The following is a 17115-nucleotide window of genomic DNA, read 5'->3' as shown; positions in this document are numbered from 1 at the left end:
AAAAATCTTTACAGAATATTTTGTTTGTTGTACAAAAGGCAAGGATATTTAAATAATGGGTAATGATTTAAATCATGAGTACTATTCAAACAGTATCAGCAGTCAACTTGTTTTTATTAGGTCAATTTAAATAACCTCCATCACACAGGTATCCAAAACAATTGGGTCGCGGTCTCAGAAACACGGTTAGTTTGCAAATCACGAATTTGGGTTATCTGACTTTGAAGCTGCACTAACTAAATTTAGAATGTTAGTTAACATTTTTGTAACACGTGCATCCAGACTAATTGAAGAGTGATGTTTCTGAATCTGAAGTCAGTTTAGCCAATAAAAATTTACATTCCTTGGAGAAAAAAACTTTTAAAACCGTTGCTATGCGAAACCGGAAGTACTGAAATATGGTGTCCGATAAAAGTAATCGATTCTTTTTTGCCGATTCTGAGGATAACTCTGACATTTTATACACTTTTGATGAGTACTTTGGTATTCCAACTTATACCAAAAGCAGTGAAAGTAAAGGGAATGACGGCGATATTTTCCTAACAATTTTTATAAGATTTCCATAAAATTTAAATAATAGAATAATTATTCGATTTTATATGATTATTATAAGATTTAATTATAAGAATAACTATTCGACTGAATACAAGATCAGAGTATATAGTGTCTGATCATGTGCAATATGTTACTGTTATTTGGTAAAGGTTTTGTTGGTGACACTAAGACTGAGCCAAAATCGGGGTACTGCCAGCCATTTTTAATATCTGCAGAGTTAAGAATGAGTAATACATTTTCTTATAGTTATAAAGCTATTTCTATGACAGCTAAAATCTGTTTAGATTTTCAAATTTGGCATATTTTTTGTGTTTAAATCCAGAAATCTAGATGGATATCATAAATTCTTGAGATTGGTTGCTATGGCGTTTTGAAATGTAAACAAAATTGTACATAGGTTTTCGTTTCTCAAACCTTAATGCTAGTTTTCTCTGATCTAGGTTTTAACATTAATTGTGAACGTGCATTCAGTTTATTGACCATATTGTTTGGTGTAATTAAGCTAGAATCAAAAGTTTTTTACAAGATAACTAAGAAGTTTATTCTTCTGCTAGTGTAGATAACTCAAATTTTCACACCCCCGACTTATCCATGGTTTCTGATAGTCAGTCAGCCACAGCAGAAAAGTGACTAGAAATAAAATTTCATTTTTACTTCATTTAAACTAAAGTTTGATAGTGGAAAACATTCTCTATATACAATGTAATAAAGAAATTATTTATAAACTTTTGCCCCAATATTTGTATGCACGTTTTCGAGTTATTACCAAAATTTTTATCCGCAAAAGTTTGGCAAATTCGCAATAACTGTCCCTATTGTGCCAAAAATTTTTTTTTCAGAAAGGCTGTTACTATCTTTATAATATACATGCATAAAAATCAAGTTACGTTTAAAATTATATCATGCAAACTTGAATTGTTGATTTACCTTTTTTTGTAGCAAAAGTATAATTGTTTCTTATCTGAAAGTAATACAATACATCTACTTTGAATTATATATTTAGAAAATAATAAATGTTGACTGAAATTTGGTGTAGATTTGACAAAAATTAGAAAAATAGCATAATTACAAATTTACTCAGTCATCAAAATTATCAAATTTCTCCTCAAAGTCACTGGAAACATGCCGTGCATTGTCCAACTCTTGATCACTGTGGCTGCAACTATCACATTTGCATAAGTCATTGCATATTAGTCGGTGTAGAATGGTGTAGGTTTGAGTTAGCAGACGTCATACAATTACTAAGCAGTATAAACATTCATTTTAAATGCTATAAACTTAGCTGGCTAAGCCAGGGTCTTTTGCTTTGTAGTTTTCAAGATCTTTTATTCTGGCCATAATCTCATACGCCTCTAGCACTGCTGCTTTGGCTGGCTGGGCAAGAACCCATCGTTGTACAGCTCCTGGTAATAGACATACATTGTAATTGATAATAACTTCCAGATATACAAACAGACGTAGAGTCAAAATGTAATCAAACAGCGATTTTGCCAACTTCTACAACTAATAATAATTTTGCACACAATTCACCTCTTGTATGTTTAATGCCTCGCACACCACCACTGGTCTTACTTTGTCGATTTACAGTTTGTTCTATTGCATGGTCTGCAGCCAGGGAAGTGAATGCTATCTTTGCTGAGCGTTGCACAGTAAATTATCCAGCATGATTAAGTCTGGCATGAACCCGTGGATGTGTTTCTGGCAGGTCTATCATTTCAAGCCAGTACCCTAGGACCCTTATATTTTGCTTGTATTTAGTTTCGTGAGTAGCACATAGAGTAAAATTTCTCTGCAACTTAATTTCGCAACTCTGATGAGTGCGAAAATATAATGATGTGAAAATAAATGCAGTGGAACAAACATAATTATATTCCTCAGGTTCGGTTCGGCGGTAAAAATTTTTGATTTTGGGACTAGTTTGTAATTGTGAACCACAGGTATAATTGTATGACCAAGATCGATAATGCAATGTGATCGCTTGCTGCCATTCGTTTTATGGACTACTGTAGAATGGAATTTAATTACGCTGAAAATTTTAACATTTTAGTCACAATTTAGCTTGTTTTTATATAAACGTATTTTAATTTTAACGATCAACGGTGTTGTGTATAGGTATTAATTTTAACGTTTTCCCAAACACTCAACTGCCGCTAATAATTGCTGAACATCTTCATTACATTAATTACAAGTTGTATACAAATACATCCATGATACAGCTGCTAGTAATACTACATATACTACCACAGTGTGTAGTTAATATGACTTCCTCTCTTCATTTTTTATTAGTGTTATTTATCAGAACTAACTCTTTCTCTATTGCCTCATCTTCTGAATCATTACAAGTTATTGAAGAGGTGCCAGTGGTGAATCCAAACCTTTCCAGAGCCATGCTGCTTGTGTTGTACTGTGAGTGTCAGTGTGTCTTATTTTCTTTCAACACGCGGTGCTCACTGCATTGATTGATGTCCCCAACAAACGATAACGCTACCAATGCGTGTGCATTGACATCAAATTCATATCATTATAAATCATTCCTAATGGGAAAATAATCATAATTAATTGCAAAATAATAACATAATAAATTTTGACAGTCAAATTATTTTGTTGGTTTATATTTTAACGATGCTATAATAGTGGCCGTTAAAAACGTTAAAATAAATTTTGTTATAAAATTCCATTCTACAGTATCAATCAACAAAGCTTTTTTATTCCACGTTTTTGCTCGTTCTTTAGGATAGTTTAGTTTCGCTCATGAAATTTTCGTGAGAGGATGACCTCGCAGAAACGCGAAAGTTAGATGAGGTGAATACATAAGTGTCCTAGGGTATATTGGAGCATATATTTAATTAAAAAAAAGCAATATGTATAACACAGGTTAGATCCTGGACAGTTACCTACCTGATCACACGTGTATTCCTCTATGAAAAAAACATTAACCTATTTTCTCGTGAAAAATTATATAAATCATACATACTATACCATATAAACACTACATACAAGCTTACATTACTCTCACTCTTATCAATGTAGTTTTTAATTATTTTTTATTTGTGTGTATGTGCTTATGAACATAACTAGATGAGTTTATGAGATCATATGCAAAGAACCAGGGAAGCATAGAACAAAGTGAATCAAGATGAAGAGCCCAGTTAGGGTCCCTAGTAGCTAGAAGAAAGTTTAGAAGAATGCTAAGTCCATGTAAGAATTCGAGAATCTGTAGGTTGAGGATTGCTGACATTCAGGCTCAATGTGTGTGAGAAATTGAGATCACATATCTTCAAGATTAGCAGAGTTTACTTCACCATAATGTTAATATATGAAGTTTTAATAGATTACATTAAAGTGTCAAACTGTTGTGAGCTTATCTCATCAAATGAATCTATAAAGTTAGCTAGTGGTAATCTACCTAATGCTTCAAACAACAACTTTTGTGCCCTAATAGCTCTATTGTACATGTGTCCAGAAGAAACTCATTTCATTGATCCTGGGGCAACCACTCCTGATTCAATCAATATGTTTTCTAGTCCACTAAGCTGGAATATCTTACCAATTACGCCTATAAATTTCATCATGTTATGAAATTCTCCAAGGCGTACTACCAACTGACCTTTTGTAGTCTCATTCTTCTACCTGAATTGTTGGGCCTTGGTATAGATAGTTTGGTCAAAAAACAACACAATAGTGGAAATTTCTAGTTCTTGGCAAATATTTAAAGTTCTCTCAAGAACATGACAAACGGTACTCATTTCAGTTGCTGGCGCATCAATCACCGGCAAGTAATTAATTTGGGACTTGGACAGAACAAGCTTCTGAGATGTGCTATTGAATCTGGTCCATGCTGCAACATCTTCTTTGGAAACATGTTTAAGAGCAATGTAAACAAAGTCCTTAGCAGTAGCTGTCAACACGTAATTTGGCATTCTTTAGAGAGTCTTCAGCATACTTTAATATACCCTCTGGCCTGTGACGCTTCCTAAGATGATATGGTTGTATATCAGTGAGAGCGGGCAAAACGATCTAGATCGTTTAGAGATAGGTTGATCCATGGAGACTTCTATAGAATCGATAGCTATATAATCATTAGCTTCAATTTCTTCATCTGTTTTTGTACTAATATTCCATTTGTGTGGTGAGTTGTTCCATGGCTTGACAATGTTTCCTCTGCCAAATCAATATTGTCAAACACTATAGAAACGCAAATTTATGCTTTGCAAACCTAGGTGGTACAAAGCCATCATGATGTTCGGAAACAGCTTTCATGGCAAATGCTGTCTCCATTCGTACAGATGTGGCATAACTACAGCTATGCCCTAGTCCAGTGAGTGGCTTGCTAATAACGGAAGAGCCAGTCATGTGGCGTAAAGTAAGACCTAAAACCAAAGACTAAGGTGTACGTTTCTTTCCATTAGAGTGCGGGTAAATGAAGTCCTGACATAATGACAATATTTTAAGCTGAATATTCTTAGAGACTTCAGCATGGCTGGCATGGTTAGGCTCATTATTTCCTCCAACAATTGTAGCAATGATATTGAAAAGATCAACAGGAACCATCATTAAACATTGTTCATGAGTAATTTCATCAGGCGTAGGAGGCCATGGGAAAAAATTTTCCTTTGTTGAATCTTCTATGACATTTTTTATGTGTAAACCACTATAATACAGTTTTCTGTTTACATTAGATGCTGAAGACAGAATAGGCTGGCTAAGATTACAGTCTACAGAGTCTTCACTAGTTGTTGATGATCTGGCTAGTTGAAAACTGTCGTCTGCCACAATATCAGACAGTGAAGCGGTTTCAGCATAGACAATTTAAGATCGAGTTCGGTTTGCAGGCTTGTAAAAGACCAATCTGTCAAACTGCTTACGAAGTTCATACTTCAGCTTAGCTGATGTCCTGAAGCATATAACAATAAAATCTAAATTTTGTGCTGCATGAGGCACACAGCACAGAACACTTGCTTTTTGCTACATAAAATTACAATTTTCACACCGAATACATATTCTACCTGAATTGTAAGTCAATATACAATAAAACAGCTAGTAAACACCTGTAGGTAAGTGTTCCAGAATCACATGTAACTAGGACAAGCGTAACTTGGTTTTTAGCTGGTTACAATACCACCTACATGTAGGCTCCTCACATTAAAGGTAAAGGAAGTATTGACATCCCGCCTTATGTAACGAAGCTGGTGGTTAAAAGCGGCTAAAAATTGCTATAAACATGCCGGGCTATTTTGGCTACTCTTAACGAAGCAGGCAGCGGTGAATCTTTTACATGCCTGTTGTAAAATGAAGTGTCACTATCACAGCAAACAGGACATCCAGTATTTTACACCTTGAGCCGAAAGGGTGCAACCATTTGGGGTGCAAAGCTTGTTGAAGGCTTTTAGTAGCGGATATTCAAAGCTAGAATCGAACCCTGGACTCCTGCATGAAAGTCCAAGCTCCTATTCACTAGGCTACTTCCTACATTAAAAGACTTTTAATGTGAATAGTGTATCATAACCTTATACTTCCATGGAAATTTTTCTGTCATCCGTTTGCTTGTTATGTAAAGCCATTAGATCAGTCATGTTGAAACACTCTTTTCTTTCTACTAATCGTTTTATCACAACTGACTCACAAAATGATCCATACAACTTGTCTGCAAAATGTGGACAATCGTTTTACTAAATTCACATATGGACAAACCTAATATGCGAGAAAACAAGTGTTATATTACATCCCAATAGGTGCAACAGCATGGTTAAGAATCTACCGCCAATGTGGGTAAGAATCTACCAGAAGCATTCAAAACCACAAGAAATAGAAAGTGTGAAATCATAGTAGCGTAAATTATATCATTGCTAGCTTATCGGTTTCCTGACTAACTTCCTTAGGTTAGACCACACCACTCAACATACATTTATAAACAATTAGTGTACTTACTAAAATCTTTTGGTTCTGTAAGAAAGTATTTAACATTTAACCATGAAAAATACATACATTTAAGAGTGCTAAAACAGAAGTGACAAAATTTATTTAGGAAAGAGCATGCCAAAAGCACTGGTTTTTTTAATCACATAGATTAATTGTATTAAACATACATTCCACTCTTAGGTTCATAGTGAAGAAAGTTGGTGTATGTTTGATAACAAGACTTATGAAATTGAACCTCAGAGACTACAGGATCCGCGTCTCTTATATACATCAAGATTCTACGATCATTTCTTATTTCAGCTGCTTTCTTTAGCAGTCCTGCAATCCAGTTTAATAGTAAAATATGGAAAAAGATAATTGACAATAATTAATTAAAATGTTGAGACTGTAAAACATTAACTGATGGATATTCGAGTTATTAATTTCAAGGAATTAGTACAAAAAATATGACTACATTAATATAGGCCTACCCGCTGTAAGAGTTTAAGTCTGTGATAATCATTCCGATTTCCTTTTGTGAGTATGCTTAGATTCTATGAACTTTCCCAACCTTTGACATATAATGCAAGTAGGATCATGAACAGAGGTTCGTCGACGTGCCCTCACAGTTGAGCTAGAGCGTAGAAGCTTGACAGTTGATTCACTTTCAGAGTTTTTAGTTTTCTCCTCATCAGAAGATGAGACGCTCTGGTAAACATAAGTATAAGCGTAAAAAGATAAGTGCTTTGTTATGCACAGGCCTAGTAGATGTATTTGTAAAGATAATTAGCAGCAGCAGCCCGTGTAAGTTTTAGTATCTACATGCTAGTTATTCACATGCTGCTACTTACATTAAAAAATTATAATTGTCTAGTCTACAAACTTACTAGATTTTTTATAATAATTTTTTTAATTAAATATATGCCGCATCTACACCATCAAATAATAATAATAATAATAATACAATTTATCTTCTAATAAATAATGTAATAGTTGATGACTTCTTTAGATGCTATTTTTCAGCCTTTTCAATCTTACTGGCACCAGTACACTTGGAATAACAACTATGATGGCACACATGCTTTGTTGACAGAGTAATGTTTGCAATTTGACTGCAAGGGAATGTTCAGGTTGTTCAGAAACAACAGCCCATCTGTTAGAGCATTTTTTTATCTTGTTTATTTTAACTGTGGCCAATTGTGATACAGTTTCAGGCTTTGAGGAGCTACCCTCAAGATGAATGCAAGCAGCGTCAGTATCAATTATAGCAGTCATTTAGATCATCAATTAATCCTAACGAATCAATCACGACGTTTGCAAACTTTCTTCATCAGTTTGCCTATTCCGGAAAATGGTGCTCATTGGTCAATGTTCATAAGAAACTGTATCACATTTCAAAGGGTTATATATAAATATTGTTGCACTGGCTACGCTAATAAAATGTCAATGTCTCGAATCAAATAATTATTTAATGTACAACAGATTTTGGGGCAAATTATAAGAAATGGAATCTACAAAATTTTTTAAATAACTTTATAGTTACAAAACTTAGTTTAAATTAAGTAGAAACAAAACTGAATGATAAACTACCTTGGCTAACTGACTATGAGATCATGACCCAATCGAGTATTCTCTCTCAAGAAAATCCATTTCCTAGCACATTATCTTCTGCATTGTTTTTGTTTAATGGATATGTAAAAGAACAGTTGTATAATATATCTTTTTTATGTTTTATATTATTTTGTGTTTTTGTCTTTTTTTCATTCGAAACTTCAAAATTACATGTTTTCTTAACTAAAACAAATGCATATCTCTCACTTTTTCTCTTTTGTTATCTAATAAAAGCTGCCAATTTTATAGAAAAATTAATTTTTATATTTTAAAAGTTCTGAACAAGCTGAGTCCATGTAAATCGTTAGTTAATAAAAGGTCAACTTTTAACCACTTGAAACTTTCAATGATCAGAAGATATCAAATTTTTATGATGCTTTGCGTGATGATTAAGGTAATTGAATAAAACTAGAATTTTTGTGTCTATCTGGATAAGATCGGTTTGTTCAATTATAAAAACATTTCAATTAGAGCTAAGGCTGCGAAGATTTATTTCTTCAAATGGTTCATATTAATCAGTGGGGTAATTAGTAAATTTACCTTTTGATAACACGTTTAAATGTTGATCTACGCTTGACTTAAATGGTAAAAAGCTCTAGCCATTGAACTATATATTAGCATCGTTCAAGTCAGCTACTCTGTATTTAACTGCTTATTCTTTTTTGAGAACAGCATCCAATGGTGACAACATGGTAAAAAACTTCATATTATAGTCCCATCAAGAGTACCAGGAAGAGTTTGATGTGGCTCATTCAACCATAAACATGGAGCAGTATGAAATACTGAAGAGTCAACAAAGCAGAGTCTGTACTGCACATGACAACAAGCCAGTCAGTTTTGGATGTGAAAAATGTTTGAAGATGATCTGCAATGAATGTGTGTGCTCAGCAAGAATTTGTGATGACGGTAATTGGTAACAAAAAAAAACAGCATTGTCCATAGTGTAAAGAAAAAACAAATTTGTACTTTGACCTCTTTCAAAATTATAGCAACAAAGTAAAATGCCAGGTTTTTTTCTTTATATTTCTCAGTTTTTCATTTTCAATTTTGATCATGTTGAATGCAATATTTAAAAAATATATTAACAGGCGAAGTTAAACTATTAAAACACTTTGTCTGTTTCAGGAGAGACTCATCAGATGATGACTTTAGATCAGCTTTTAAAGCGACTTAATGATAAGATCAACAAGTTAAAAAAAGGAGTGATCGAGAAGGAAGAGAGCTTAGAACAAATCTTCAAGTTCACTTCCCAAACACTTGCTGAGTATGACAAAGAAACATTCGAAACAGTGCAAAAGATTCAGCATAAAAGAGATGAACAGGTTGGAAGGTCATTGAAAATTGCTTAATGAAGCATTGCTTTTCTCTAGACGCTATTGTTAGTGTAACAAGATAAACTTGGTTAAAATGTTAAAAGTTGTAAACAAGACTGAATATCTTGTCATAGTAATCACTACAACGTTACGCAATAATGCTAAACAAAAAACAAAAATGATTGGTTATCAACTCAGATAATAATACAAGATCTAAAAGTCTATGGATTTCTAACCATTTTATTCAGTTATTAAAACCTATAACTGTGTAACCTTCACAAAAAGCTTTTTTTTTAAACTATCAATTGAGGAGTTACGAGTTTAATCTGATATATTGGTCAATTGACTTGTTTGCAGACCAGTTATACAAACTAACAGTAGTGATTACTAGTGATTGTAAACTACTAAAAACTTTGTTAAAGTTAGCGGAGCATTGCTGCATATGATATTACTAGTGTTTTCAATTTTAACATTGTCATCAGACCCTCTCACTTGTTGAAGATCAAGGCTTTAGAGTCTAAGTACCAACAGCTAGAGGATGAATACTGTAATACAGGTAATACTTAAACTTGGTAGGTAGAAACTGGTAGTAAACTGGCAGGTATTAACTTAAAATGTTCCTAGCTGTGAATGAGATTATTTGATATATAATAAACTATCAATTGTGGAGTTACAAGTTTAATCTGATATATTGGTCATTTGACTTGTTTTCAGAAAATTCATCCAAACTTATAGTAGTGATTACCAGTAATTGTAAACTACTAAAACTTTTGTCAAAGTGAGTAGAACATTGCTGCATATGACAATACTAGTGTTTTCAGATTTAACATTGTCATAAGAACCTCTAACTTGTTGAAGATCAAAGCTTTAGAGTCTAAGTACAAACAGCTAGAGGATGAATATACAGAGGATAGACTAAAAACCAAAACTCTCATCACAGACTTTCTTGAAGATGAGATACTCAAGAAATGGAGCCAAATAAGGAATATAATTCGCAAAACAGAGTCTAGATTCCAGCATGCTCATCAGGTACAAGAGTGGTTCAATAACTCTTCCGCTACCATAAGCCGATGTATCGGTTTCGCGGTCAATTAAGTACAGACCGTAAGCTGATGTAATGGCTTATCAATAGGGTTTCACTTTTTTTTTCATTACAAAGTCCACACATTAGCTAGACCAATGAAATGTTTTCTTCAGTGAAGAACATTGTTGCCAATTACATGCACCTAAATGAAGATATTTTGGTTCATTAATTCAGTTTATAATGTTTTTTCAAAACGGGAAAACCAGATCGTTATCGTCAATTCAAGGAAAAAACACAGTGTCCGTTCAACATATGTAAAGCGTTAGAGAGTGTAAAAGACTGGAATCCGTTTTATATTTATCTTGTAGGGACTTATGTTATAAATAAGATGTAATTCACAGTGAAACGATATCTGCTTTTATTCTCGAGCTGTTGCTTAAATACTAGCAGTATAATGGTTTTACAAATAATTCGTGATAGTTAATTCGTGCAGAATATTCATCCGGTGAAATTTTAATGGGGTAGTGAAAGAGTTAAAAAAGGCACTTTTCAACCTAGAAGTTTTTATTGGAATCATCATAACAACTTTATATTCCTTCGTCTCAATAAACTTGATCCAATATGTTACTAGCATTATGATGTCCCTAGAATAAAGGTTTTCAGATTCACTGCTCAGCCTTTTTTTGCGTGAGTATTTTATTATCCTTTACTGTAGTCAAATGAATTTTATAACAAGCAACTTTTATTGAACCCAACATGTGAAGATGAGCCAAACTGTATACTTAATGTCTTTTGTCTGAAAGTCTACTAGTTGATACTAGGTGAACTTTTCTTTAGTGAGTTTGACAGTGTGATGGGAATTGCAATTTTAGAGAATGGCGCAAGTTCACAACGTTCTTCTCTTTGTGAACCTGATTGAAGTCGGTCTAGCTTATGAAGTAAAGTTCACTATGCGTAGGAAGCAAAGTTGAGATCTTTCATATCTTGACATATTATCGACATGTATTCTTCCTTAAACTGTTGGCCTTGAACTTTCAAGCCTACAATAGGTCTCCCAGTTTTTCTAACAAAGTTACATAGACCTTCCACTTTAGAGTCAAGTTTGCATCAAAGCTTTCTATCCATTTTCAGACAACTATTTTGTTCATTAACTTACACTTATACACTTTGAATTGAATTCAATGTATTTTAGTTCAACTCACTCTTTCAGCATTAACATATTATCATAGCCCTTTGCTCTTCCAATGCGCAACCGTACAGAGAGCGTACGATGGTACCTTTGGTACAATGGTACAATGCCACGGTACTTGTTCCTTCAACTACAGAAAGCTTGGTGGCTTTTAAGAATTGTCTTCATTTGTAGTGGTAGCCAAGATCTTTAGTTGGATGTTGGTCAAAGTATTAATTTTTAGCCTAAATAGTATTTTAGTTTAGTGTTAGTGTCTTTCCTTGTTGAATCACCCAAAAATAATTGGTACTCTGATGGATAATCAAAAATCACCATAATATGGTGATTTTTGATATACATATATTATATGTAATTTAGTAATGACTTGAAGTTGACTTGCAACAGAACTCACATTACTGGTATTTGGTATCGAAAGATTCGCCGTGTCTTATTCTGCTATGTTGTAAGTGCAAAACATGTTGAAATGTGGCTACAAGCAGCTAAAAGCTTAAAAACGAACAGTTAGTCGCATCCACCACGAAAACGCTGTAGGTTGAGATCGCTCACAAAACCACTCATATTTGACGTAGTGGAGCACCATGTGCTTCCATTTACACTTTCATGCAATATCATTTGCTGAAATATTTTTACAAATAAAATTCACAAATTCAATAAAACCATGAATACTGTCCTTGCATCTCTATTTCATTGTCTTTGTAATGATGTCACTTAGAGCACTAATATCTACAAACCTAGTATAACAATTAATTTAATTGTTTATCCTTAGCTCGAGGGTGTGCATATCATCATCTGATAAACATGACAAGTTTGTTGGTCACCTTTGATGATTGAAGAATTCCACAGAAGTTGTTGTCATCTAATGGCGAAAAATATAGGTTATATGATCAGATTATGACTAGATGATTAGACCAAGCTGGAACAAAACTGTAAAGTAGCAAGCATCTTTATTTGATAAGAGGTTTCCGGTAGTACACAAAGTGTTTACCATAAACTGAGGCTATGAGAAGTGTCATGTGGAGTATTGTAGTGGTGTTTCATTTCATGTGATAACATGTGGCGTCAAAACAATAACCACGTCAAGTTGAGCGCGTCATCAAAATAAAGGGATTCCAACATACGGCCATTTGCTATACTGTTTATTTTGAGAATTTAAGAGCTTGTAGTCACATTTCCACATACTTTGCACATACAACACAACAGAATAAAAGATGGTGAACATTTTGATACAAAACAACTGTAATGTAAATCTTTTTACAAGTGAACATTTAATAGCCATTGATCTTGTAAAGCATTAATGAGAGTGTAATGCTAATTATCAAGAGTCACGAACATATAATGAGATCTAGTGTATATCTGTCCTGTATAGTTTAGTTTTGCTGCATTTCTTTATAAACAGAGACAATTGAAGATTATGTTTATGTCATGGTCGTTGTCAGTATACTGGTAGTTATAGTAACACACAAAATATTTAAACATCCTTGAGGTAGGTGGAAGAAGAGTATTTATAGATGTGTTCAGATTTTAGGCTACTCAACAGATATAGATAAAATGTGTCACTTCAATTGTAGCCTATAAAATGCGTAGAAACTATGTGAACAATTTTAATTGTAGCGAATCGATAACTTTCATTGCTTATAGCTGCTTCACATGCTCTTCACTTTGAAGACTTCAAATATTTTATACTATTATTACAGTGTGATGTAGTCTCCAGCTACAGTAGCGTAAAGAATGACATACAACGGTTGATTGATGAAGTCATGCCATCAGTTCAAGTACCTTCAGTCAGTAAATTGACAGAAAAACGTAAGTCTGCAGAGAAATAATATAATCTACTGCCTGTTTTATAGGAATTTCCAATTAAAGTACAATTACAATAACATATTTCATAATTTAGCATATCTGCTAAAAAACTTATTATTTACCTATCAAAACGTCATACACCAGCAGCTAACTTTCCATATTGATGTATTATACCTTTAGCGTAACTACTAAACAATAATTTAACAGGTAAAAAATTGCTAAAATCCCTTCTGAAAATATATAATCAACCTTTCTCATCGTCCGGATGAACTTTTTCCAAAATGGCAATCAACAGATTTTCAGAAAAGTTTATATCTATCGCGTAATTTGTTAGTCGAAAAGATATTGTCCAATTACATATTGGGTACCAAAAGGTTGCCCAGGCTCTAACATTTTGTTTGCTAAATTAATAAAACTGATGTAGCTAAAAGGCTAACATTAGCAAACATTAATGCTAAACATAAGGCAAAACATTAGCTTTATTACCACGAGGTGCATATTGCTACTTCAGCAAGCTTTGAACGAATAGTTTCTGGTTAGTGTTCAGCAGCGTATGCCTTCATTACACCATAGTTTACAGCCCATCATGGGTGTACTTTTTATTTTTTGCAAGCATTAGTCACATGTACTATCATTATTTATACTTAGCAATTTTCAGAGCTCTTAGCAATTGTTATTTGCAGTTGGACACATTAAAGATAAGAGTGTTTAGTAATCTTAAAACTATGATATTTGGTCTGATTTTTATTAATAAATAGTGCTACTGAGAGTGATTATTTTATACTGAAGTGTAATAATGTAATAATATTGATACTTTGTCTGACTCAAACATGCTTACAGTCTGTTTGATAATGGCTGCAAAAGTCTCTGAGCTCAGTTTGCAATACAACTATGTTATTTTGTAAAGCATTTGTTGATGCAAATATTTACGTCAATTAACTTATTATTGTTACAGCTTTAGGAATCAGGTGGTTTAACAGTTATGATGGTCTACATGGGTCTTTTTTCAAATATTACGCCTTACTAACTTTGTCATCATACCCAGTAAAATAATTAATTTGGAAACTAAATATTTAACAACTACAAAACAGTTGTATCTCAGTGATATTTCCACAATATAATGTAATAAATACATATTTTCTTTCTTTAATTGTGTTGCATGAACAACTACATTGTATTAATATTCTATGATAAAAACTTTCTAAACAATTTTATAGCAAATAACTATTTGTTAACGCGTTTGCTGTTAAAAAAGACATAAATGAATTGTATCAATTTCATGGGAAAACATCATTTGTGTCAGTTCTGATGATTTTTAATAAGGTCGTCACCTGGTGACACAAAAGGTAGACATCAATGTTTTCAAGACCGCAATATATTTATCAACATAGTTTTCTTTGATGAACAATATGAAAATGTTATATGAAGGTGAACTATGATGTTTATAATGTTGTATTTACAAGTTATTTTGTTGTGGATTTATGATAACGGCTACTATATAGCAAACTCAATAAACATACTATCAGTGCTATAAGCTTTAAAAATTCTTTTACAACCAATAGGGGAACAGTGGCTAAGGAAACTTTATCGCATTAGCACCTAATAGCCTCAATACAACTGTTGCTCAAACAAGGGCTGACAGAATTTTATCACGTTACCCTTTAATGGTGGGTGAAATGTTACTGAAAAAGATGATGATAGCCTTCCAGCAGTCCACAACTTATCCTCTCACTCAGCACACAACTTCATGTAACTCACTGATTCTCCATTCATATTAGGAATCTATTTTATATGCAGTTACTTGGAGTACTCATCAGACAACTTTTAAACAAGTTTAGAGAATATCAGTGGATTTTTATAAGAGTATTCGCTCCAGAGATGATTTAGGCAAATGAAACTTTCTTTAAAAGTAATTACACAGATAATCTGTTCAAAGCGTTATTTCATAGGATTGCAATATATACTGTCCAGCAAAGAAGACATTTATACAAAGCAATACATTTTATTTAGGTTGGAAAAGTGCAACCAAATTTACCGATGCTAGTATATGTTTGTCTTTAGCTTTCAAAAGTACGGAAAACTTAGTTTACTATTGGATTGAACATACAAATTGTTACATACTCTAACAAGAAGCATTATTAGCAAATGTGATATTTCAATTAGACAACTTTATTAGGGACTGAACCACGGTTAACACTAGCCAACCCAACACTGAACAAGGCAACAGCTCACCAGCTGCTAAGTAAGACAAAAAATAGGAGATGACTCTGGGTAGGAGGGACAGGACACTCTGCCATGGTATAAACTGCAAATTGGATTTCAACTAAATTTAAACAACCTAAAAATTTCTCTAGGTGTCTACCTCATGAAAATATATTGGAAAACAAAGTCAAACATGATATTTTTAACAACTAATGGAAGTTATACTTTTTATTGTTATATATTATTGTTTAAAATAATAATAAATCATTAACCTTATTAAGCTAATAAAGCCATCACTTAATGGTACTATTTTTTATTTTACATTATATGTGTTACGTTATTATATACTATATTATGTATATTTTAACTTCAAACATAACAATCTAACAAACCATACTACATGCCATTCGTTGTTCAATTTTGTTAAACAAACAATTTGTTATTGTCAGAACAAATTAAAGATTATCCAGTTGGCTGGCTGAAGCTGATTGAATGATCAATAACTATGCTGGTATATTTAGCTCATGTCTTTAGATAGCTTGGCTTAACGTAGCCTCAGTTTCCTAACACAAACTACCCACACCACAATTATAACAGGGGTGTATTATTTTCTAGGAAAGTTTTCCACTGTTGAACTGCTTGGTCTTTCATTATTATGAACATTAACATATTTGTGATGGTTGGTAGAGTTGCTTGACAGTTGCAGCAAATATCGTTACTCTTTGATATCAGTTTAATTATGAGACAAAAAAATAATATTTACAAATTTAAAAATCATGAATAAAATAATCCCTGTTCGCTGCTGTATTGCTCAGGGTACTGTAGTACGACAAGGCTGTAGTCATCAAATGCTTTAGTAAGCAGATTTGGAAACAAGGTCATGTGGATCAATCACAGGAATCAGCTTTTATTTTATTTTCAATTGAGACCTGCCTATTTTATAGCTAGTAATTCTCTCTCCGGCGTACAATAGTCTGTAGATAATGTGTAGAAGACAGCGCATTGATATAAAATGACTCAAAGTCTAACAAAAAAACAGACCTCAGGGTTACATACTATATTATATAATAAAAGAAATATAATTGTTAATAATTGGTTATATATAAAAGTATTTTTATAATTTATTCGAAATGTTTAACATATTTAACATATCAATTACTTTAAACTAGGGCTGCACAGTGATTATAAAAATAATCACCATTAATAACTGGCCTGAACCAGTTTATCTTCAACTAATCTTAGAATTAATCTAGAGAAAAACCTGCATATTCAAAAACAAATAATACAGTTATATCAATTAATTATACTTGAAACAATTATTGTCAACACGATTACATATTACATACGATGTACATACATGTAAGTTGCAATGTAATAATTATTATAGTATAAAATATGTAAGAAAATAGTCTATGAAAGTCTATAATTAAGCCAGCCAATAGTCTAGGCAGCACAGTTTATTCACATCCGAATGAAGAGATGCCCTCTTCCTACGTACAGTAGTAGTAGTAGTTATTGTCTGC

The 17115-nt window shown here is 32.9% G+C and overlaps 1 protein-coding gene across 1 annotated transcript in view; it reads left to right on the top strand.

The window, feature by feature from the left end:
- Nucleotides 1-17115, top strand: part of LOC137397080 (uncharacterized) — a 28387-nt gene that overhangs the window by 7298 nt on the left and 3974 nt on the right. Inside the window, exons 4-7 of the mRNA XM_068083365.1 lie at nt 8778-8970; nt 9190-9386; nt 10236-10406; nt 13285-13393. Of these exons, the coding sequence (XP_067939466.1) occupies nt 8778-8970; nt 9190-9386; nt 10236-10406; nt 13285-13393 (670 nt within the window). The remainder of the gene's footprint in view (nt 1-8777; nt 8971-9189; nt 9387-10235; nt 10407-13284; nt 13394-17115) is intronic.

The sequence above is a fragment of the Watersipora subatra genome, chromosome 5, assembly GCF_963576615.1.
Source record: "Watersipora subatra chromosome 5, tzWatSuba1.1, whole genome shotgun sequence".
Lineage (NCBI taxonomy): Eukaryota > Metazoa > Bryozoa > Gymnolaemata > Cheilostomatida > Watersiporidae > Watersipora > Watersipora subatra.
Note: the sequence above shows the minus strand (reverse complement) of the source record. Positions and strands in the feature narration are given on the sequence as shown.